This window comes from Aspergillus sydowii (genome assembly GCF_001890705.1).
Source record: "Aspergillus sydowii CBS 593.65 unplaced genomic scaffold ASPSYscaffold_2, whole genome shotgun sequence".
Classification (NCBI taxonomy): domain Eukaryota; kingdom Fungi; phylum Ascomycota; class Eurotiomycetes; order Eurotiales; family Aspergillaceae; genus Aspergillus; species Aspergillus sydowii.
In genome coordinates this window covers 1,182,519-1,206,565 of record NW_024467860.1, presented here as the reverse complement: position 1 = coordinate 1,206,565, position 24,047 = coordinate 1,182,519, and the positions used below count along the sequence as shown (strand labels likewise).

The window sequence follows — 24,047 nt, the reverse complement described above, 5'->3', positions numbered from 1 at the left end:
CCTCTGTTTTTCCTCTCTTAATCGGTCCAGTGTGCTCCGGCAACGCATGGCCGATCCACTCCACTCCGTTTCCCGAATCCCACACATGCAGCGATCCAGGGCCTTTTCTTTCACCGGAATCAGGTGTCCGTGAGAGCGTGACAGGCTACCGATATGCATCCTGTGCTTAGCCTCATCTCCACTTCCCCCATCATCGCCATGAAGGCCGAGTGCCCCGGAGTTCAGGAAGGTTCTGTTGTTCTATAGGAGCGTTGTGCTCCGTACTGCAAAGTATACCCATAGTAGCTGTGACTTTTGCAAGATTTCCCCTTTAGGGAGGAGTAGCCGCCGTATCTATTCAATCGGGGACGGCCTATCGGCAATTGGAAACGCTCAGACCCAAAGAACAAAAGCAAGAGGTCGTAACTTTCGGGATAATAGGAAAAACATCAAGCACAGCTGTCCCGCGGTTGAATACAGAGTTTATCAGACACCGCACCTTTGGACATGTGCTACCTTTCGAGTCACCAGTAACCAATTCAACAAAATCTACCGGGGACTATCGGCGTTGGACACAACTCCATTCATACTAGAAAATGTCAGCAATGGTATACAAGCCTTGGATTCCAGATACTCTATCGCCACTTACCACTCTTCCCATTTCATCCCCAGTATACACAACGTGGGGAAGTGCAAGGATACAGCTGATACCAGCAGAGATATTTGCCCCATTGTCACGGTTATTGTCGACGTGATGGAGCTGGCGAATCAACTCCAGTTCAAAGCGGCCGTTTCGGATCATTTTGTTCCAAACCTGCGATATCTCAGTATCATGTTTGCCAACCAGACTGTTTCTCGCCGCTACTTACGTTGACGACTCCTCGTTTATGGCCGGTAAAGAGCAACTCGCGCTCTTGCCACTCGTCTCCCACCCCCTCGTAGAAAACGCACGACAGTGTCTTATCATCGGCTGAGTCGCAGACAGCCTGTTCAAGCAATGCAGCCCCATTCAGAGTGTAGAGGCTGACGCGGTTTCCTCGACAAACTGCGATTTCACCGGTCACGTCGTTGATTCGAGCACACTGGGTTCACATTAGCTGACTAGTCATTGTAAATACGGAAAGCGTCAAACTTACATCGGCGGGCCCGTTGTTTGGAAGTTCACGGACAAAGCACTGACGGTTCAGATCCCACAGCATGAGCTGGCCATCAACTGACGCAGATAATAGTGTACTAAATGAACGCGACACCGCGAGCACGGTCACTGGCGTATGATGCCCAAATAAGGACCCAGCAGGTTGTAGGTCTACGGATTTTGCTGTTGCCGTGAACGTCCATATTGAGATGGTGCAGTCAGTGCCCGCAGTAACCAATGTTCGGGAATCGGCGAAAACTACAGCAGCCAGCTGACCCACGTGGAGGTGCTCGAAGTGGCCGAGTAGCTGTTCGTTAATTAGCAGTTTGCTTAAGACATATGACATATTTGTTCCCACCTTTCGATTATCCGCGGAGTAAAATCTAACGCTGCCATCGAAAAAGCCCCATTCCAGATACTTGTCATAAGTTGGTGGTATATTCAGCCGCAGGGCAGCAGTACATAAAAGCCGGTCATGCTTCATGCATAGAGATGAAACTCGCTCCCCAGTTTCTAGAATAGATTAATGTTAAACAAAATAAACAGCGGCGACACCATTTGTAGGGGATCTTACCAAGAAGTGAAAGGGGCTGCTGGGTAAGTGACTCGGCAAGAGAATCTAAACGCGGGATCTTGTGTCTATGTGCTTCGCTCTGAGGATGAGATCGATTGAAGATCTGGTGTGGCGTTTGTCCAAAGTTGTGTATAATCCCGATCGTGGCGAGTCGTTCTACGGGATCATCGATGGTGTCCACATCCTTAGCACCTTGGTAGGAGAGGTGGTGGAAGACATTGACTGCCTCAACGGCAGCCTCGCCTTTCTGCTTGCATCCAAAGACCAAATCAATCCAGTGATGGAGGTTCCGCGTCACATAAGGGCTTTCCAGTGCTTCTCGGTTTTTGGCGATGAATATCTTGGGGTCCCCCTTTGCCCACGGCGGTAATTCCACCGAGTCAATCGTGGTCGCCATGTTCTGCAAGACTCCAAAATCGTACTTGTTGGAATTGACCAGGAACTCAGGCAGGTAGAAGAATTCGGGAATCAATTCTCTCACATCTGACATGTTTCCTCGCGAGGCAGACTCCCAAGCCTTCCTGACAGAATAAAAAAGACGGTCAGCATGGTCGAAAGTTCCTCCCTGCAGCAAGAGATATGACTTCACAAAGGGTTGTAGTCGAATCAGATATGAGCTCACGATCATCGCCGAGGAGTAGTGAGTACCGAAATGGAATGGTGGGGCGTCACCGTCACCCATTTCTGCGAAGGCTTGATACCGTTCCCGAAACTCTGCCTCGCGCTCTGGTGTCTGACAGCCCATAGGCTTGGACAGGTCACGGAAACTCTTCGGATTGGTCAGATCCAGCTCCTGACTTGTATAGTCAGCAATGACCCAGGGAAAAACTGGGTACTGTGTCAAGTCGTTGAATGTCCTTCCAGCAAGCGTGTTTATTAACATCAGGTAATGGAAGTTGGAAATCTCCCCCTTTACCCATTTACGAGTCGCTGGGTATACTGGTGAATGACCGAAGACACTAGCGAATTTCGAGCCTAGTGATTGCGGCGCATCGTCAGAACTTCGAAGTGTCTCGAATCTCCAAACATCCTCCGGCCGCGAGTGTCCGACACTTCCTGTCACCTGAGGAGCCTTGTTCGCAAGCTGGTTGCATAGAAGGTCTCGGGCTTTGGATGAAATTAGCGTCAGCAAATAGCTGTTTCCATCGGTGAAGAAGATCTCGAGAGACACGTCACGGAACAGGAATCGTCTTTTAGAGACGCTGACCAGGTCGGTCCATTTCCAGCTCCTAGTTTCGTACTGCTGTGGTTTGCGTTCACTTGCTTCTCTACCAGCGATCATTCGAACATATGGATCGCGCTCGTCACTGGGAGCCTGTGAAACATTGACGATCTCACCATCGCATCTTTGGAAGAAGTTATCAAGAATGTAGATGTGATCTTTACCCTGGATCAACAGTCCCTCAAAGGCTTCAAGACCAACAATCCGGGACACGTTACAAAGATTTTCGACTTGGTCACCGCGGTGTAGACTTCTCATGACTTTGCGGTTCTTGTCCTCATAATCTTCAAGATCTGCTTTCGGGTCGTCAATCATCTCGAAACTTTCCTCCATGACACTACCATTCTCCGGGCCAATGCCATGAGAATTGTCATCCGATCGTTCATCATCAAGGGGGGCAGGACGTAACGCAAGAGCATCTGCCTCTGAAGAGGGACCTGCTGCATCCATTTTCATCGCAGGGGGTTCTGACGCTTTACGTTTCGGTTGATAATCCTGCCTTTCCCCCGACTCGTCGGGGACTATACGGAGTCGCATACGGCTCCTCCCTTCAGTTTGGTCAAGTCGCCATTTCCTCTCTTCTTCTGCTAAGAGACCCCCATGTCGCCGCAAGTCCAAGGTCAGCCTTGAAAATGAGTTCAACATGAACACATGGGTATCCTGTTGGTCTTGCATAGCTCTCTGATATCTCAACAACTCGGAAGCGGTAATATTTGAGATCCAATGAGGGAACGTAACTTCATGTCTGCGCATTACTTCATCCCCGGCCTTCTCAAGCTGTCTCAGCTGCTTTAATCTTTCATGGCGTTTTGACATTCGGTTACGCGACGAATTTTCAACGTTTGTGTTTTGTTCTTGAATGAACTCCTCCCAGTATTTTGAAATGTTTCCCAAAAACAAGGAATTCAGGTCCTCCGACTGGTCATCTATCCATTGCAAGAAGGCAGTGTCATCCATGCCGACAAGAGCTTCGAATCCTCCGGAAAGACGCTCCTGAAGGGGGGCCGCTACATGATTTAATATCATAGACAATTCGGCTGGCTTCTGAACCATGATAACTCTGAAAAGACCTGCAGCAGCCACGCGCACGTCGTTGTCTTTTTCAGTCAGTTTAGTGTAAAGTAGGTAGCATAGCAACTGCAAATAGTCCGACTGAGATTCTCCCGCCTGCAAAAGCACCACTTGCCAATAGGATAGGCGTTTGAGAAAAGCTAGCGCATCTGTCCCCTGAGTTTCGGAAAGTTGAACTAGGATAACACGGAATACGTTCGAGTGAATTGTCGAAATTATTTGGCTACACAGCCTTATGCTCTTCAAACTCGAGACATCAGGACGTTGGAGATATTCCAATATTGTTCCCGCGAATTCAAAAGTCGCGACTGCACCGTCCACAAACCATCCCTCGAGTGTTGCTTCTGTCAAATGGGTTGTGAAACGTCCTAGGTTCGTTATAATCCGTGGTTCCACTAGCAATTCGGTTTTGGAGAACACGACGTTTTGCAACGTTTGAAGAAGCTTTCTTAGCACCCACGAGTTGAAATATGCTTGGTGTTCAAGGAAACCTGGCGGGGTTTTCGAGAAAAGCCCCAGTCCGGAAAAATCCTTCCGCTCAAGGAGCTGTTCTGAAAGTATAGACAATACTAGGCATAAGATCCGTTGAACGAACGGATGTTCAGTCGTTCCCTCAATATTGACGTTTCCGGGGTCAAAGGTATGTTTTATCCGTAAAGGCGCGCGGGAGTATTTTCCGCGGTCTGATGACACAAGGATGAAGGACGATGAATGGGGTAGAGACCCACTAGCCCCGTCGCGAGTCACCGGGTTCTCAACGGTCGTTGTATGCAGCTCGCTCGCACCGCTGGATTGAGGTTGGCTGGTGGGTTTCCTATCATCAAGACCAAGCCCACTGACGCGGTAGGACAATTCAATGTCTGCGCTCACGGAATCTGAACCAACGACAACCGGAAACAGCACCGAAAGCAGATGTGGGATGTACTCGGACTGCGCCATGTATTCTTGAAATCCCTCGGAATTTAGATGTAAGCCAGCAAGAAATTCAATTATTGTAGCCAGGAGTAAAGCTTCCTGATCACCTGTATCGACCGGTATGGGGTAGGCCATGAGGAGCGTAGCAGTGTGATCTATGTCGAGTCCATGCGAATCCCCATGAGCCACGACAGACTTCCTCAGCGCACTCTGTATCATTTCTGTGATAACAGGAAACATCTCAGGCAAGCAGACCTCGGCTTCGTTCCCCATCAAAATTTCGAAAAGCGAAGCACAGTCAAATGTTTTCTCAGCCATCGCTGTGCCAAGATCGAGTCCAAAGAAAATAGAAAAGCAAAGAGGCCACAAGGCAGGTATATTCCACCATCGTTTCATGCAGCCTCGCATGATAATATACCCACCGTTCTTTTCGTGAAACCTCTTATTATACGTGTTGCCGCTGGTAACAATAACCCGGGCCAGTATCCTAGTCGCCAGAACGACGATTTCTGGCTCGTCCTCGCACATGAGATACAGAAGCCACTATAATAGAGTCAGATATGATATGCCCAGTTCCCACATACACGTACCTTGTTTGTAACCGTTTTGGCAAATTTCTTTATTGGGCCGAGATCGTGAGTGTCGCAAAGCAGAGAACAAAACATGCGGAGCATCTCAATAGCAACCTTGATGGTTGGCATGCTTTTCCCATCGTCAGTCGAGGCGGGCCGTGCGCCTGAATTAGCCCTGAACCGAATACTTTTCTTTTTCTGCAGCCCGCTTGGTTCTTTAGGTTTGTGCAGGGAGTACGTGATAAAAAGCGCCAGAGAACGAAGCAGATCCGCGGATAAGGTGTTTTCCATCAGCGAGCTAAAGGCGGAAGTGAAGGGCCGCAGTATTTCTGGCGTAAAGCTTCCACCTTTTAGGGCCTCGAGCAATTTCTTGTTAACACCTGGTTTTTGTGAGCTACATCTCTCACAAACTGCAATAATTTGGAACTTACGCATTCTTGCAAGCCGCTTGGAATTAAACCGGCGGAACTGGCTCTCGCTTGCAAAAACGCAAAACTGTGAGTAGTACAACTCCACGACAGCGAGTTCACCGTGTCTCCAAATTTCCAGGTCCACGAGTAATACCCTATAGGCAAGCGGGTTCGTGATGATGGAGCGATTGGGCTGATCAAAATCGTACCCAACAAATCTCAAGGTCAAGCGTAGAAGTTCAAGAGACAGGGCAGATCGTTGTTCATCGTTAGAGCAGACAGCGGCCGTCTTGGTTGAAGTGGTGAAACCTCCCCAGCCCCAACCAAGTTTCTCCCGTAGAATAGTTGCAAGAATTCCATAACCATTTTCTTTCTCCATCGCTTCACTGTTTCGCCAGTTGTCTTGGACCGCCTCATATAATGCTTCTACCGCAAGAAGAGTTGACTGGACTGAGGTCGCCGCATGGACCAAACTTAAATGTACCGCAGTGCAACCGCCAATCTGCCAGCTCATATCATCGAGGGAGCGTGGTGAAGTTATTACAGGGTCACCTGTCAGAACTCCAACGCCATTTGCTTGAGTTAGAGCATCATTGATAGCAGGGCTTGCTCCATTGACAGCGATTGCGTTGCCACCGGCTTTGGTTAACTGGGTTAGGTTCTTCGTGGCTTGTTTTGAAAGCGACTTGATAAGCTGGGATTCGTCTGTAGTATTACTGTCATTGTCGTCAAGGATAGACCACGGCGAGACGTTAATGAAGATAACACCTTCACGAACAAGGGTGCTTGCCTTTCGTCGAATGGCAGTCACAATATCTGATTGTTCTTCTTTACCAGGATGTAGGTGCTCATTACGAAGATTTAGTGTCGCCGATGCTCTGTATGTTTGGAAAGACCCGAGACAGTCTTGAAAATTGCCATAATATCGAGGCCCCAGGTTATAGAAGACTGCAATCATATCATCACTGTAGGCCTCACCAAAGAGAAGAGCATTAGCCAATGACCACCGACTAGACGATACTCCTTTTCCAATTCTCATAGCAAGGTCTCGCGGAGTTCCAAGAAAAGCTTGGACCCGGGGTGAGCGGTTCGCCGCGGTGGCCAGTGGCGCACATGGGTACTCGATCCTTAACTGCTCGACAAATTCTCCATTTATAAACAAAGACGCGCGCGAATGGGATGACGGCGGTCTGGGCTTCTTGTGGACAACGCAGATATGGTACCACCTGTTAGGCTCAAACGCCATAGACTTAAATCGCACACTTGGACGTGAGCCTTTGATAGACGTTTGCAAAATGAAGTTCCGAGTGTCTTTCTCCAGGTACGCTAGGAGGAAACATGTCTGACTCGAGTCGAATGCGCCGAAAATGGTGGTATGCGTACTGGGGTCAAATTGGTCAAAGCGAGCCCAGACCGCGAAAGTGTATCCTGCCGATGTAACGGGGGGAAACGAACGACCCAGAGTCGAGAATTCCAAGGAACAAAACCCGTGCAATGAGAGATCAAACTGAATAAATGGAGGCTCTTTAGAGCGTTTCAGAGCATCGACAAGAAACCGCAGTGTCCGCTGGCATTTATGGGAATTCTTGTAAAGATATACGGCATCATCCACCTTTCTCGTCCCTTGGGTGCACAATTCGCGGGCAAGATCCTGGTAAAATAACGTCTCTGCTTCAGGAAGATCTTCACTGAACAAAATTGGGAGAATAAGACTTAATACCCCCGTATCATGCAAAGTCATGACATTCCGTTGAGACATAGAGGCAAGCTGGTAGAGGCATGCTGGTATAGCCAGCCTCTGGAGCGTCTGCTCAGGTCTGAGTGGAGATTCCTTCAACCATACTCGGAGGAACGGCCCCAGAAGTTCTGACGCTTCAATCGTCTCCGAAGCTCCTATGAAGCGTTCAACTTCATTTTTAACAGCCCCGTAAGACACCTCTGGTCCGTCTGCGCTCTGAAACTTTGTCGTGAGTGCCGTGAATAAATCTACGACAGTTTCTTGACACAAGGCTGCTGCGAGGATACTGCCACAGAGATATTCAATATCACCTTGGGTAGCATCCAGCTTTAGGATTAAGATGGTAAAGGCCTCTTCTAAAGCTGGTTGTCCCCCACCGGGGATCCGAGTCGCAAAATGCCTTTTATTCCCCAAGTGGCCCCTCAAACATTCAGCGAGAACGGTCAGGCCGTCCTTGTACACCGCCAGCAAACATTTTCTATCTTCCTTTGTTTGTGTAACCGGGTCATAGATGTCGGAAAGCTTCCTGGTCAGACTAAGGAGCGTTTGAAAACCGTTCAGTTGCCGGAATGATTCCTTCGCTTCCTCGGGATGTGGGTTATCTATGAGTGTGTGGCGGAGTCGGAGCAGACACTCGGTAGCTGCAGCGGTCAGGTTAAAATCGGCAGCATAGTAATTGCAGATAGTATTTAGCTCCTCGACAACAGGTGCTAACTCTGTAGATGAGCGTTGGGTAGGCGAAGAGTGCGGCGACAGGTTGGAAATGGCCCGGTTCATTGCGCCGCGAAATCTCCCCAGCTACCTATCTGACGATCAGCGACCATCAGACACAAACCTTCACTTTGACAAGGGTCGGAGCAATGCTCATTTGTAGGTCTGGGTAAGCTATCGGAGGGAATGCGGCGTCGTCGGCGAAGGGCAAAAGGTGGAAAGGCGGGACGGAAAGCCTGTTCTGCCGGAATATCAGCAGTTGCACTGAGCCAGAACAACAACAATGGAATACCTGTAGTTTGTGGATTTTGTTGCTTTCGTCAATCAGCAGCAAAGCTCCAAATACCGTCGGTCGCCGACAAACGGGGCAGTGTCGTTTGGCTAGAGGCTGAAGCAACGATCGCTCCAGATTACTCAGGTGACAAGCGGGATCCCAAGTGTCCCACTAATCTGACCAGTCTGCTATTAGCGGGCCGCTGGTAACTATCGATAAGGCCTGGTGGCTTATCGCAGCTCCCCAACCATGATCAAACTGTCCAGGTCCGACCAGCCATACAAAATAGATAGCAAATAGGTACCTTCAATAAACTATGAAGGCTGCTTCTTAGGGCTATCTCTCAGTTGCCTTCTAGTGATTGGCTATTATTAGCGCGGTGGAGGGCAACAATAACAACGCATCTACATATAAATAAATGCAGGGTTCGACAGTTTCACTGTCATAATATAATCTGACCCCAAGTTAGGTGTAGTTGAATCGATGTTAGTGTGTTATATCGGAGATATCTGTCTTTGTTAAGTGTGTTTTGAGTTGGATTTTGCTTATCAAAGGTGGCTTCCAAGCCCCGCGCCCAAGGCTGGTGATGCCTTCGAAGGGCCATACAAGGCAGGGGCCCGGGTTCCTATGTAATACTTTATCACCTAAATGATGGCAAGCCACTGTCTCAAGGAATATTGATTCTTTGGATCACACCAGTATATTCAATCACACTAAATTTAGACGAAGAAGAATCACATTTCGTGCTGACCAGAATATACTCCACCAGTTACTCCGCATTTCCTTCAGTATCCTTCAGTTGAACTGTCAACCAACGAGGCAACAAAATGACTAGAGTCTCAGAAGGCGGTAGTTTCGGCACGAAATGAACGGTATTCAGTAACAAGACTGCAAGAAAATCAAGAGTTCAGCGCGCACAAAACAGTCTGAAGCCAGCTCGCAACCTCCGAATGCCATCATCAATCGATCATCGGATGGCAGAATGAGGCGAGATCAGCAATCAGCAGCGAAGTCGCAGGCTTGGCTTGGTTGAATGGGAAGTTGGCCGAGTGACCAGTTTCGCCTTGTAACACGCTAGACTGCTTTAGGTGGGAGGGAACTCCCCAAGTTCCTCTCAGCTCACGCTCCTGGTGCCTGGAGCTTGGGGTCTGATGAGTCACGCACATGACGAGGGCGCTTGTGAATGCCGTGCGCAGCATATTATTGATTATAGAGTTGTCTTCCTCGTTTGGAAGATAAATTACAGAACATAGTTATCCTGAGGTCCTCCATGGCACATAGCTGCGCTTGGGGATGCTGCTCGTTGTTTCCCTACTGGCGGTTGCTGCTCAGGTAAGCTTATCAGGCGTGACCGGGACACGTACTGCCGCCATACCTGTAATTGATAGGCATGGGCGGTATGTATTTAACCCCAGGTGCCCCACCTCGCATCTCGCGGCGGATCGACGGCCAGTCAAGACCCGATCCGCAAAGTCACCTGGCCGGTAAATTACCGTAATCCGGTTGCATCATCATTCAAGGGTGCAGCTGATAAGTAGCTCGGGCGTCTCCTCCCCATCTTCCCCAATCCAACCTCCCCATCACTCTCTATCCATCCTCATCTCTCCGTCACCTTATCTAGATCGCTGTATCTCTGTTTCAGTCTTTGAACACCGTCTTTTTTTGTTTTTGTCGAGTTTTTCCACATATTTACCAACCATCATGAAAGGCATCCTCGGCCTTTCGCTCCTTCCGCTGCTCGCTGCAGCTTCGCCCGTTGTTGTCGACTCCATCCACAATGGAGCTGCTCCTATCCTTTCCTCCACAAATGCGAAAGAAATCCCAGACTCTTACATTGTCGTCTTCAAGAAGCATGTAGGTTCCGACGCTGCCTCTGCTCACCACAGCTGGGTGCAGGACATCCATGGGCAGCAGCTTGGACGGTCGGACCTAAAGAAGCGATTCCTCGGCTTGGAATTTGGGTTCGGCGAAGAGATCTTCGATGGTCTGAAGGACACTTTCAATATTGCAGGATCCCTGATGGGTTACACTGGACGCTTCCATGAGGATACGATCGAAGAGATCCGCAACCACCCCGATGTAAGTGAGCTTGCTGAGCTTATCTGAGCCATGGCTTCTGACGCTGCAGCTATATAGGTCGATTATATTGAGCGAAACTCAGAGGTTCATACTATGGAAGATTCGTCTGTCGAGAAGAACGCCCCTTGGGGTTTGGCCCGTATTTCCCACCGAGACCGACTCAGTTTCGGTACATTCAACAAATACCTCTACGCCTCCGAAGGAGGCGAGGGCGTTGATGTCTACACGATTGATACCGGTATCAACATTGATCACGCAGACTTTGGAGGCCGTGCTTTCTGGGGCAAGACTATCCCTACCAACGATGAGGATATAGATGGCAACGGGCACGGAACCCACTGCTCAGGCACTATTGCCGGAGAGAAGTACGGTGTCTCTAAGAAAGCAAACATCTATGCCGTCAAGGTTTTGAGATCGAGCGGTTCTGGTACCATGGCCGATGTTGTTCAGGGTGTTGAGTGGGCTGTTGAAGCTCATCTCAAGAAGTCCAAGAAGGGCGGCAAGGGCTTCAAGGGTAGCGTTGCCAACATGAGTCTTGGCGGCGGCAAATCGAAGACCCTCGAGGATGCTGTCAATGCTGGTGTTGAGGCTGGTCTCCACTTCGCTGTCGCGGCTGGTAATGACAACGCCGATGCTTGCGGCTACTCCCCCGCTGCCGCTGAGAAGGCCGTTACTGTTGGTGCCTCAACTCTCGCTGATGAGCGCGCTTACTTCTCCAACTACGGCAAGTGCACGGATATCTTCGCTCCCGGTCTCAACATTCTCTCTACCTGGATTGGTAGCAAGCACGCCGTCAACACCATCTCTGGAACTTCTATGGCCTCTCCTCACATTGCTGGTCTCCTGGCCTACTTTGTTTCCCTCCAGCCATCAAAGGACTCTGCTTTCGCTGTTGACTTCACTCCAGAGAAGCTCAAGAAAGACCTTATCTCTATCGCCACCGAAGGCGCCCTGACTGATATTCCTTCTGATACACCCAACGTAAGTTGCTCTTAATCAATAACTATGGAATACACACTAACTCAATTTGCTAGCTCCTCGCCTGGAACGGTGGTGGCTCCACCAACTACAGTGAGATCGTCGCCGGGGGTGGTTATAAGAGCGGCTCTGTGGCTGCTGGCTCTACCACATTCAAAGCCGGCGGCATCCTTGCCCAGGCCATGTAAATCTTCCCGGAGTGGGTTTGCATTCAGACTTGGTTGATGTTCTCATGTGTCACCTGGCTTAAATCTTTTTGAATTGTTTGTGTAATCGTCACTCAGGTAGTGGGTGTTATCTTTGGTTACTTGATGCTGCATCGCACACCTCGCATGGTCTGATTTAACAAATGAAACTGGATGAAACCTCATCTAAACAGTGCTGTCATTATCAGCTTAATGTAGTCCCGAGAGAACAGGGATCCCCCGGAAGTTGTCGCTTTAATGAGATAAGCTGGGTGAGCCAGGTAGCCAGCTTACCTGGCTAAGGTGATTCGCCTACCCTCTTCCTCTCTACTCACCCTAAGATTACTTAAAGTATTCCTCGACACCCGCGCCCTTCCTCTTTAGTATCCGTTAATATAGTTATAATACGTGAAGCATAGGGAAAAATAACTCTGGTAGTGGAAAGACAGCCTACTAGAGCCTATAATCTAACATAGACAGTCACAACGGATCTTATATAGAAACCGATTCGGCAACGCTCAGTAAGATACCGTTGTTAATATTAGTCTTATCAAAGACCAGAGTGTTCGATATATGAACCAGATCAATCTCCTACATACTAAAATAGTGCATGGGCCACGAATGTTCGGATCATGCCAGCACTCCTCCATTTGCCAAGCTCTCGTAGTTAAAGGAATGTAGCTCTGTCCGTTCGATAATTCCGTATTCAGCGGGAGACTACTTACCTAGCTGAGACAGTAATTTGGTCCTGCTGGGGCAGATGTGAAAAGTCAATTAAGTAGGAGCTACATTAATTTGGCCCAGTGATCATTTGGACTGACCCTCGGGTCGATGGCCGAATGGGAACAATGACTGCTTTACCAAAAATCAGTTCCCCTAAGATTTTTCGCCCCCGTTTTGCCTGCGCTCGAAACCCGAAGAAGTTAACTTTTTTTTTGCCACCCCGTCTTCGTCGTCTCCCACCGTCGAGCCTGGTTCACCTAATTATTCACACCGACTGCCTATTAGATGCATGTGTGAGACTAACTCTTAAGCGAAGGCGCCTCGGATGGCGTGGGTTGGCTTTCCAACGAGTATGACATTTCTTCCTAGTTAACTTGATAGGTGAAAGCAGCACTTTCGAGATCTGTTGGACAACAGGAAGTAGAGTACGATGTAGATGTACTTATCTTATATCTCCCAGCGAGTGGAGCAGGCGAAGCTTCGTAGGCGGTTTTAGCTAAAGGCGCTAACGCTACTCAAACTAGTCGCGCCGCTCACCCCATCACCGCCCTATCACCCAAGTCGCGCGACGTTAGAGCGGCGCTGCACACCTACTCGAAAAGGAAGGACAGACACGCGGCGGGGGTGCTCGGTAGGGCCGTGTGGGTCACATCTATGGTTGTGTTCTCCGGTCCATCCGGAGGTAATCTGCCTTGAATGTCAATGACGGGACCAGGTGAAGATTGCGTATCCCAAGCCTTGATCTAGATCCACCGAACGTGCCATTCTTCCCCATCGGAAGGGGAAATAAGGTCCGGGACTGCGGAATGAGTCGGCAGTCCGCGTCCTCTCGATCCCATCCAGGACTGCCGGGACCTCATGTCATGATATCACAGTGGCCATTTCTGCAAGTCTTGACCCATCCACTCGGCACACACTGCCATATCACAGTAGTGGATGAGAAATCCGCACCCAAAGGTGCGCATGTTGGGAGGTCCTCTCAGCCTATGAGAGTGTCCAGTTAGTCCCAACTTGAGCACGTCGTGATGCAAGAACCAAGTTGAACATCTGCGCCCCTGGAAAAGATGGCCTTGATTTCCCTCAAGTACAGCCATTTGGATTGCATCATACAGTTGCATCCACGTCGTCTTGACGGCGAAGAATCTTGACGTTCCTAGTGGGCCGCATGTGCCATAAATCGTCTATTTATATAGCTTTTCGATTCCGCTGTCGATCTACTGATCTATCTCTCATCTCACATTCGCTACATCACTCCCACCCAGGACTACCCACCACCGTCACCCAAGTCACCATGCGTTTCTTCCCGGTCCTGAACGGTCTCCTGCTTGCGGGTTCTGCGGTTGCTCAGAGCTCCAGCTGCTCCCCTCAGTCGTCAGACGCAGAAGTTGTTCAATACGCTTGGGCAATCCAGAGCTTGGTCGAAGGATTCTATAGCAACCAGCCACTCAACCAGACTTTCTTTTCCGGTGCTACCAACAGTTCGACGGCGGAGTATGCCCAGAACCTCCGAGGCATCCAGAGACAGAACCGCCTGGGCGTTCGTGCCATTCAGCAGGTCGCCACTAAGGTTCCTGGCTTCTCGAGCCCATCTTGCAGCTTCTCGTTCCCGAGCTCTTCCAGTGGCGAGGAATACGTGAAGAACGCCCTTCGTCTCGAGTCCGATGCCTGCAGTGCCCTCCTTGGTGCTACTGGATACACCCAGTCTCCGGAGGTCTCGTTTATCCTTGCTAGGCTGGCAGCGCAACACAGTGCGGACGCTACTTGGCTCGCTACCCAGCAGTCTGGTGTCGTGTTCCCATCCAACAGCTCCTCTCTTTTGCCCGCATACAACCCCCAGTATGTTCTCGGCACCGGCGACCAACCTGGACGACTTGGACAGTTCCTTGGCGATTGCGTGACCGCGCCTTCGAATCCTTGCGGCCAGCCCTTCTTTATCGGACCTCTCATCGGCAGCGTTGGCAACCGAAGCGCCGCAGCCCTTGGCCCTGGCCCCTCGGCCTCTGGAACCGCATCGGCCTCACCCTCGGGCTCTGCATCTCTCTCTCCTACCTCAGCCGCTGTCTCGCCTACTGCGGCTGCGAAGAGGCTCTTCAGCAGCTAAATATGTTAACTACTGATTTCACTCTGTTGGAGGTAAAAGGACAATTTGAACAGCGACGGCGGTTATATTCGTTGCCGTTGCCGATTGGTCTATGTACTTGATGTGTATTCATTTGGAGGGGTGATTTGAAGCAAAGTGTACAATGCGGACTTTGTATCCTAATATAGTAGATTCTTACTAGGATCCTCCTAGCTTAATGTTTATTGTCAAATGGTTGTAAGGTGCTCGATATTTGTCCATTCCAAGTCCTCATAGTATGATATATTACTCGATATACTCGCTGCTCATAAGACTGTCATCTATAAATGGCCTGGAGGTAGGCTGGCAGCTTCCAGTGTCTATCTAGTCAATTCCAGTAATTCAAGCTATTCATTTACATCAAATCGTGGTGGAGGGATTGTTTAATGGTCTTTGAGAAAGGTATCAGATTCTAAATAGAGCTGGCTTAATCCTAGAGCATTTTACAGTCTTTCCTCGGCTTCAATGGAACAAAATGGGTTAGTTCTGTATAGCCTTTTTGGTAAGTGCTGGCTACGGCAATATTATGTCCCGTAATACTCTATAATATCACAGCGACTTCAGTTAAACCTCAGATAATGCTTGTTTTAGTCTCGTTGTAACATTGCTTCCCCCTCCTTCTAGCACATCTCTCATCTCATTTTCTCCTTTCTATATAGCTTCGTCTCTTTCTGATCTAGTTATCACTACGTAAACTATAAATACTTCTCTCTCTCCTCCATATTGTTCTATATTTCTAACTACTATATATACTTCGTCCTCATCTGCAATCCCCTTCTCTCTATTATCTCCATCTTCTTACCTGTCTGCCATCATCTACCACTTACTATCCTCTCCGTATCTGCATCCTCTATAAATACCCTATCCCGCACAATCCCTCTCATTGATCTCCTTCCTCTTCTTATACCTCTACTACCTACCCTTCATTTCAATATTTTCGTTCCTCAACTCCTTATATTTCCTCTACGGCTCTACCCTCCTCTACTTCCCTCACACAACAAAATCGCGCCGTTTCACACCTATAGCTCCTCGCAGGCGCCTATCCTACTACGTCGACCCAACTTCCGGCTTCTACTGATCACCATGGCCGAATTACAGCTCTCTCAGAAGCCCCTGCCAGATCCAATAATACTGGCTGCTGCAAAAGCACGAAAACTACCCGAGTATGCTAGACCGGCCCGTGACCATGCACGGCAGAGCATCCGTCAGGGAACAACAGGTGAGTGATAGCCTAATCCAAGAGGTCGATTGTCTACGGCAGGAACGTTGACAGCTCTTAATAGACTCTGGTTCTCAAGTCCAACTTCCTGGAGCCTTCGCAGAAAATGACAATTTTCACGCCTTTCCCCCTCTCCCGGCAATTGATTTTAAGGGACTGCCTGAGGTTGAAGATGTCGATATGCTTGATGTCTTTGCTGGCCCCAGCACAAACCACGTAACGGTGTCTCCTCAAGAAGACACTGGTCTGGATGAAGCAGAAATTGAGGAGTGGGTATACTCTGTGATACAAGATACTAGGCACTATTACTAATGCTCCCAGATTTGAATCTGTCCAAAGATGGTTCAATTCAATAGCAAACCCCACCTTGGAGCATAGAGTGCTTTACGGAGCTGCCAAGAGGAAGCTAGAAATCCACAAGAAGACATATGAGAGCCGCAAAGCCTTACAAGAGCAAGAGCAACTCGAGCAAGCTGCACAGAACGAGCAGGACATTGTCCAAAAAGTGGACAATGAGCTTTTTGTCCACCACGATTCAGCTTATCAAGACCCAGTCTATAAGCTCTTAGAACTGAACGAGCAACCTATCGAAAACAACGTCAAGCAAATCATGCCGGCCCCGCCACCACCTCGAATTAAGAAGAAAAAACTCTCCCATCGGATCTCTGCGGCAGAGAAGAGGAAGAGTATGGAAGTAGGGTTTGAACCGATTCATGAAAGGTTACAGGAAAAGAATAATCGCAAAAGAGGTTCCCGAAAACGGAAGAACACCAGCTCAAGTTGCGAAGATGACAATGGCATTAAAAAGAAGAAGAATAAGAGCACAGACGATAATACAATAATGCCACTGAACCTGAAAACGAATGTGGTTGAAGAGGCACATGCCAGCTCGGCGCTTCCAGGCCCTGCAACCTTTCATGCGAGAAATAGGAAGGATGCCATGGCCCAGCTTATTTCCAGTATTCCTTGCAAAGATAGAGAGGCGGCGATGGATGATAAAACTCGATTACGGGACGCACTCAGGAAGTTTACGAAGCCCGTCAGACCGGACTCCGAAGGAGGCTGGAGGATGAAGGGTCTCAAAACGAGCCTGTATAACTACCAGGTATGGTTCAATAGCCCCACAGATGGAATTTACTGTTACTAACAGCCAGAGCAGGTCTTGGGATGCGCTTTTATGGTTCGTGAACACCAAATTAAGAATGAATTAAACTAACGTATACAGCGCGAGCGGGAGAACTCACCCGAGGAACCAAGGGGTGGTATTCTAGCAGATGTCATGGGGATTGGTAAAACTTTCGAAGCACTAGGTAGGGTTCCAGATTGTCTTGTTCTATCTCTTCCTCTAGAGGTCTAACATCTGAACAGTCAATATCCTGGATGGGCATTCCTTGGACCCAGAGGACCCTACTCAAACCACATTACTTATAGTACCGTCACATCTGACTAAACACTGGTATGTATGCCAAAATTTGTTTGTTACGGGTAGACTTAACTCACGGCCTTCTCAGGATGGATCAAATGCGCAAGCACTGTGAGAAGGGAGCGATTGGTAGAGTAATTGAGTATCATTCGGGATCTCGACTCTCAACCCTCGATGACGTTGAAGACTTGCAGCGTTATTCAATCGTGTAAGTGGTCCTGCCGATATAAGCGTAGAGGGAGCCCTAACTCACGGTGATTAGGGTGACAACCTACCAGGAAATCCGAGCATCATATCCGAGTTTCAAGCCTCCCAAGGAGCTCAGCAATGAGAAAACATTGAGAGAGCAATGGTCCCAAATTTACGAGGAGAATCGTGGTCTCCTACATCGGATCAAATTCCACAGGATAGTCCTCGACGGTGAGAAAATCTGGATGCAGACAGCGTTGGCTCGGTGCTAACTTGCAAACAACAGAAGCACATACGATCAAGAACTGGAAGTCAAGCGTATCTATTGGGGTTCGTGGACTGGTCGGTCAACATAAGTGGCTTTTATCTGGAACCCCAGTAATGAAGTAAGTCCTGAAGATTTTGAAGATCCTGAGATTTATATGAAATTTACGATGCCGACGGCTGAACCATACTAACTGTTCCACAGCTACAACGAAGAGTTCTACCCTCTCCTTTCCTTTCTCGACGTCCCTGGAATAAAGAATCACACCGAATTTATATCGTACTATCGAGACACCAACCTCGGAAATGAGCGCCTATCGAACTTACTTAGGGCGTACATGTGCCGCCGAACACATGCTAGCCGACTGTTTGCGTTGCCGATCATCAGACTTCCCGATATCATGGAAAGCAAAATTGAAGTTGAATTCTCAGAGGCCGAGTGGGTGATTTATCAGGCCATTGCACAAGGTTTCTTCGAAAATATAAATGGTTGTTGATCCGAAATCCGTGACCAGGAATTGAGCCTGACCAGCTAACAAAACCATAGAACTGGGAAGTGAACCGAATTTCAAGGCTGCCCAGTGTAGATGTTGCCTTACTATGATTCTACGACTACGCATGTTCTGCAGTCATCCGCTAACGGTGCAACATCTTCTCAAGCATCTCCTGGACTCGGATGATACTCTGATAGGAGAACTTCACAGGATTTCACAAAATGGAAATACCAGACATACAGACCCGTCGAAGCAGATATATAGCTGGCTTGTTGCAGCCAAAAATGACTACGAGAATCTAGTCAAGGAGCGCAGAGAAGAGCAGCTGGATCAGATAAGCAACAACCACATATTCACGAACAATCCAGCTCTCATCGGCAGGTTCCACGAACTTATGAGAAGACTGGACCAGGAAGAAGACTGCATTGAGAGATATGACAGGACTGTTTGCCCGAATTGCGATCTCTTTTCGGACAAGACAGTGGTTACGTCGTGTCTACACCTATACTGCGAGGAGTGCTTTATTGAACTCCAAATGGCAGCTGATAATGTCGGAACGGTCCCAGGAAGCCTCGAAAAGCCGAAACCGAGATGCCAAAAATGTACTAACTTTATTGAAGAAGCCACCCGCTGTGGTTTGCCTGAAAAGGTAGTACTGGAGAAGCCAACAACTCTTCAAACCCGAAGGCAGACGATAGGGGATCTGATTACCGGGAAAGGCAAGGCCAGGAAGAATGGTACCCTAATAGCAATTTCCCTGATATATATAGCAGAGTCGATTGACGTCTATAGGTAACCCCGAGGCTGATGACGAAGATAAGGATTGGATTCGTGCTTGTGGCGCTAGGATGCCCGGAGCAAAGCTGAATAAAATCCGAAAAATCATAAAAGATTGGAAGAGGTCTTCCAAAGATACCAAAGTGGTCATATTTAGCCAGTTCACAGATTTCATCCGAATATTGGCTGATATGTGTCAAGAGGAGCGCTGGGGATTCCGATGCGTAAGTACCTGGATCAAGAACATGAAAGTCGAGTCTCTTCTAACCAGGGATACCTAGTTATCTGGGAAGATGAGGATCCCAGCTCGACACAGCAGTCTTCAAGACTTCGAGAAGAACCCAGAAATCACCATCCTAATCGTCAGCCTCCACACTGGGGGTACCGGGTTAGACATGACAGTAGCACACAAATGCATCCTTGTCGATCTTTGGTGGAACGAGGCCATTCAGAACCAGGCATTTTGCCGTCTACTCCGACATGGGCAGACGAAGAACGTGGAATGTGTAAAGATGATCGTCCAGGGTTCGATCGACGAGTATATGCTGGATCTACAAACGAAGAAAACAGAAGACATAAAGAGCACAATGGGCGACGACATCTTGAAGAAAAGAGACACCGTAATCACCCTCCTCAAGCTGTTTGCGGACGTGGACGAAGATGGATCGGGCCGACTTTTTGTGAGGCCAAAAGCTGGGAGAAACAGGCGGGGAAAGTTAAAGGAGGCCCTATCATTGGGGAAATCTCATAACATGGGCAAGTGACAACTGACAAGTTTTGAGAACATTGGGAATATCATAATACGACTGGATTTGGTTGGAATCAAGGTCTTTGCATTTGCCTTATCCATAGGTACACAACACAGTAACTTGTGAATAATTTCTGATATTCATGCCAGCAGCTTACAGAAGTTTAAGATTTGTTCCATAAAAAGACTCAAAAAGTGTATGTTAAATAAATGGTAACACTCAAGCTTCTGACGACCAGAATATTAGTCAGAACTCGCGCCTCCGAGAAAGGGTCGACGCGACCATTTTTGGCGTAGCCGCAAACTTCCCGTCCACTGTCTGGGAGTCACGGAAAATTTCTGGGCCGACCGTTAAGGCGGCACTGGAAGATTACCACAACAAGAACTTAGATTTTTGCGCCGTCGATCCCAAATGATCGGGTTATCTGGAAGGGTCGATGCGATATCAAACAGTAACCGCCAGGTCACAATGTCCCAAAGCGATGATCGGTCCCATCTCGCTAAGCGGAGGAAGCTCGATACCTCGCAAGAGCCTGAGAGCTCCCCTGTCATAACCTCACATACGCAGATCCGCTCGCTCTTAGTGTTTCAACAGAATGTTGTAGAATCAAAGCAAGGTGAACATTCCCCGTCGAATGCTGGGTAATAGCCGGAGAACTCATTTTCGTGATATAGGCATACGGAAGTTCAAAGAATTTCTCACGTCAGTAGGACAGACTGACAATGAGGCTGAGAAAGCCAAAAAATTCCGCATCCTCAAGGCGTACTGCGACTCGCAGATCTCACGCAACACCGAGGAAGCAATTTGCTTTCCTGACTTGATCGAGACGTGGAACTTTGCGGACAGCAGTAGCAACGAATCTTTGTTGACTGTCGTGCCCTCAGTTTTGGCGATTTTCTTTAAGACCGTCTCAAGCCATCTAGATTTTCGCGAGTTTGGCATCGCCCTGTGCAAGCATTTGTTGCAGAAAGACCAGCTACGATTATTCAACCGTGGTCTCACCGCGAACAAGTCCAAGGAGCATCTGATTTCACCCTGTCTCCGCCTGTTGACTGAAATTGTCAGCTTTGATGGTGGTGCTGTCGCTCGACAACTGTATCTCGCGCGACACATTACTTTCAAGCGCGTTGACGTATTCCTAACGCCGAATAAAGCGCAGCTGGAGGATAAGTCTGTTGATCCAAATGCGTCTACCTTGAGAAGGAATGCTCAAAGATATGTTCTTGCAAACCTCAAATTCCAAACTGCTGGCAACAAAAGCGACATCATTGAGCAGCAAAAGGTCATGCGAGCGTTCCTTGAGCATCTCAGGAAGGATCCACGGGACATTGTCATTGACATCATTAGAGCAATTGAAAGAGACATTATTCAGGATAAATCTCTTTCTCGGAACACCAAAACAAAATTCTTCAGTCGTTGGAACCTGGAGAGACTCGTCACACTTTACGGATATGACCGTGAGAGTGAGCAGGAAAACACGACCGACGTGTCCCTTGCCGATGAGACACATAAGCTCTTGATGACAGTTTGCACCAAGACTGATCACGGTATCTTGTTGCCCGAAACTGGCTGGTATCCGAACGGCAGTGATCCAGAAACACTGCCTGTGGACGACGATGCCTCTATCGACCTGGGCCTTGATTCTGCTGCTTATGTGGACAAATATCGGGAAACTGTCCCTGTTCGTAATGGGACTCTGTCTTATCTCATTCAGTCACTCCGGCCCGAATCCGATAGTCTCCAGATTGCACTACTATTAGCCATTTTCAAGGCAGCACCGGAACTAATTGCGGATTACTACACTAAGAAGACTATGTTCGTGGCGGATCCGAAACCCACACCCTCGTGGATGGCAGAATCCACTGTTCTTTTCTCTACGGTCAGCTTGCCTGTCCCTACCAATTGCGGATGGAAGGATAGACTACCTGCTATGCCTCCGCCAGTCTCTGTGATCATCGAAAACATTCTGCCCCGGGCTCTTACGCAGAAAGTTCTAACCCGTTGTTTCAACATGAACACCGAAATTATTACTCTTTTCGCTGTTAGAATCTTGACGATGTCTTTCAACAAGCTGCGGGCAGTCTTGAAGATTTTCAATTCCGACCATGGAGTTAGCCAACCTCTCTGGTCCCAAGCTACAGACAAATTGATTGTTGAGTTCTGTCATCGATGTCCCCAGGTGAAGGATGTCATGACTTTGTTCCGAAGAACGGCAAAGGATGATTTACAACAGCAAGAGGCAGTTTCCGAACTTCTTGCTTGCTTTTATGAAGTTATCCCAGACGTTGCTTTTGAGGAGGGTTTCGATGTCTCGCTAGTCCTTGTTGATGTTTTGAAACGATTGGATGAGGGAAATCTTGGATCGGAAGACTCTGAACTCTTGATGAGTCAATTGCAATCCGTCCTCAAGATCGCCCAACAATCAGCATCTCTACGTTGGTGGCAACAACCTGGTAAGTATTCCTAGGGCACGATCCAGTACACGATTGAGAGCAGTATTCTGACACCAAAGTAGGATCTATGCAGTTTTCTGCATTCACTTCAATTTTGAAGGTTTTACTGAACGCACCTTCGAGGGATTCTTTCAGAGAAATCGACAAGCTCCTCAGGAATGTGCTTACAGAAAATTCGGTGATCCGCCCTTCGAGCTTTTCAGCGCTCCTGTCTAGCTTTGAATCATCGGATACCGAAGTCCTTCAACACCAGTTGGCGTTCTTTGACAATTGCGCGTGCCGCATAGCCAAGAAACCTGTCCACTACTATGATCTACTTGGGTCTTTGGTGGATTCGTCGAAGCCGCTTAGTCCTCTGGTGGCTGCTGTTATTGAACAATGGCCGTTCGTTTTCAAATCTGGGGCTGAAAACAGCCCAAAGGACGTGGGTGAATTCATTGTCAGCTTTCTCAGGAGCCTCCACTCCGCTGGGGAGAGTTTATCAGGGCTGAAAGCAGCCCGGGATGAGCTGGTCAACGTTACCGAGGACAAGAAGTTAAAATCACGTCTTAAGAAGGCCATGAAAGGAAGCGAAGAGGCTGAACACGACGGCCAAAAAGAAACTCTACAGTCACCTACCCAGACATCATCAAGTGCTAAGAAAGAGTGGCAAGATCTGGATCTGGAAGAAATCTTTGGCTCCCTACCAGTCGAGGGGACTACTCATAATGAACTATACCGTTGGGAACAGAAAGAATTGGATGTGTCTTTGGAACAGGGTAGGGTGGCAGAACTCCTGCTCTGCTTGTGTTCTGAGCACGAAGAGGTCAGACGACAGGCGCTTCCGAATATTTCACGATACATGATGAAGCTGAAGGTAACATAACTGACCGACCGACCGACTTTTAATTTTAGTTTAGGTATTAACTTGGGAGTACAGGAATCTAAATACCCTGAATGGAGGACCGCCTATATCCTTACCGGAGAGCTGCTCGAGACAGTGAAACAGATCGGAGTTGACTCGCCTGTTCCTTGGATAGTGGGAGAGTGCGCCTCCAGCTGTCTTTCGGTCCTTCTGAACCCAATGCATAAGCTGTACGGAAAGGTCAACAAGTTCATTCAGAAAGCGCCTTCGTGGGAGGTAGAGAAGATTCCGTCTTATTGGATCGACAAGATCTTGCTGCATGAACCGGAGTTGGATGACGGTTATTTCGAGGAGATCACCTGGTTGTTGGATTTGCTAGTCAAGGGCCTGCGGACAGAGAGGGTATGCTCCATGGGCACTCATAAATTGACCACAACTAACATATTATCAAGGATATGGAGATCTATCGCCGGGCCAATGTTTTTGAACGAGTATTATCGTTCTACGAGTCACCAGGTGCTGGCTTCTCCGCGAAGAGAAGAATTCTGCATCTGCTGTATCGTTCGGTTCAGGCCAAGGGTGGCACAACGCTTATTACAAGGGCGGGAATCGTCAGCTGGATCCAGAGCCAGCTCCCAGCAGTGAGTGGCAGGGATGCGTCTACTCTGACAGCTATGGCAGAGTCGTTATTCCAATCCTCGGACCATGATCGGGTTGAAAAGTGGAGTGGAGGCACTGTGCTCCGGACTGTTGAACACATCACCGTTTGAGATTGCATTAGAAAGGATTATTACTGGAATATATACCCATATATCACAGCACTGTTTGCTTAGTACCATAGAGCTATGTTTTGTAATACACATGTTCTGTACTGATCTGATGCCATAATATTGTAACCATGAGTAAGTAAACAAAATAAATTTCAATACTCATTCTCACAAACAAAATGG

The 24,047-nt window shown here is 48.4% G+C and overlaps 4 protein-coding genes across 4 annotated transcripts; 3 read left to right on the top strand and 1 right to left on the bottom strand.

The window, feature by feature from the left end:
- Window positions 1-705: 705 nt before the first annotated feature.
- Window positions 706-8,731, bottom strand: ASPSYDRAFT_195498 (Beige/BEACH domain protein). Its single transcript, XM_040843715.1, has 7 exons — window positions 8,620-8,731; window positions 5,900-8,568; window positions 5,487-5,848; window positions 1,689-5,439; window positions 1,473-1,627; window positions 1,116-1,421; window positions 706-1,061 (listed from the first exon to the last, which is right to left on the bottom strand). The coding sequence occupies exons 2-7, from the start codon at window positions 8,391-8,393 to the stop codon at window positions 810-812; spliced, it is 7,320 nt and encodes a 2,439-aa protein (XP_040705941.1). The 5' UTR covers window positions 8,394-8,568; window positions 8,620-8,731; the 3' UTR covers window positions 706-809.
- A 1,571-nt stretch (window positions 8,732-10,302) lies between these two features.
- ASPSYDRAFT_55062 (uncharacterized protein) lies at window positions 10,303-14,667 on the top strand (the record flags this gene model as incomplete). The annotated part of the gene is made up of 5 exons (XM_040848969.1): window positions 10,303-10,680; window positions 10,738-11,661; window positions 11,715-11,842; window positions 13,497-13,498; window positions 13,829-14,667. 5 exons carry the CDS (start codon window positions 10,303-10,305, stop codon window positions 14,665-14,667), a joined length of 2,271 nt encoding a protein of 756 aa, XP_040705940.1.
- Window positions 14,668-15,768: 1,101 nt separating this feature from the next.
- On the top strand, window positions 15,769-19,994 carry ASPSYDRAFT_129036 (putative SNF2 family helicase; the record flags this gene model as incomplete). Its single annotated transcript, XM_040840515.1, has 13 exons — window positions 15,769-15,904; window positions 15,969-16,173; window positions 16,226-17,009; window positions 17,064-17,084; window positions 17,130-17,214; window positions 17,273-17,360; window positions 17,416-17,535; window positions 17,590-17,747; window positions 17,803-17,902; window positions 17,986-18,269; window positions 18,328-19,011; window positions 19,067-19,275; window positions 19,333-19,994. 13 exons carry the CDS (start codon window positions 15,769-15,771, stop codon window positions 19,813-19,815), a joined length of 3,357 nt encoding a protein of 1,118 aa, XP_040705939.1. The 3' UTR covers window positions 19,816-19,994.
- Window positions 19,995-20,131: 137 nt separating this feature from the next.
- ASPSYDRAFT_40743 (NPA1/URB1 family protein) lies at window positions 20,132-23,979 on the top strand. The gene is made up of 5 exons (XM_040846141.1): window positions 20,132-20,416; window positions 20,475-22,253; window positions 22,316-23,109; window positions 23,173-23,499; window positions 23,550-23,979. Exons 1-5 carry the CDS (start codon window positions 20,269-20,271, stop codon window positions 23,865-23,867), a joined length of 3,366 nt encoding a protein of 1,121 aa, XP_040705938.1. The 5' UTR covers window positions 20,132-20,268; the 3' UTR covers window positions 23,868-23,979.
- The last annotated feature ends 68 nt before the right edge of the window (window positions 23,980-24,047 follow it).

Bases quoted from the DNA above. Each gene is read 5' to 3' on its own strand.
- ASPSYDRAFT_195498 (XM_040843715.1), bottom strand. From the start codon at position 8,393: ATGAACCGGGCCATTTCCAACCTGTCGCCGCACTCTTCGCCTACCCAA. The intron at 5,440-5,486 runs GTACGTGTATGT...ACTCTATTATAG, and splicing joins CCAAAACGGTTACAAACAAG to TGGCTTCTGTATCTCATGTG. The intron at 1,062-1,115 runs GTAAGTTTGACG...ATGTGAACCCAG, and splicing joins CAAACAACGGGCCCGCCGAT to TGTGCTCGAATCAACGACGT.
- ASPSYDRAFT_40743 (XM_040846141.1), top strand. From the start codon at position 20,269: ATGTCCCAAAGCGATGATCGGTCCCATCTCGCTAAGCGGAGGAAGCTC. The intron at 22,254-22,315 runs GTAAGTATTCCT...ACACCAAAGTAG, and splicing joins ACGTTGGTGGCAACAACCTG to GATCTATGCAGTTTTCTGCA. The intron at 23,500-23,549 runs GTATGCTCCATG...CATATTATCAAG, and splicing joins AGGGCCTGCGGACAGAGAGG to GATATGGAGATCTATCGCCG.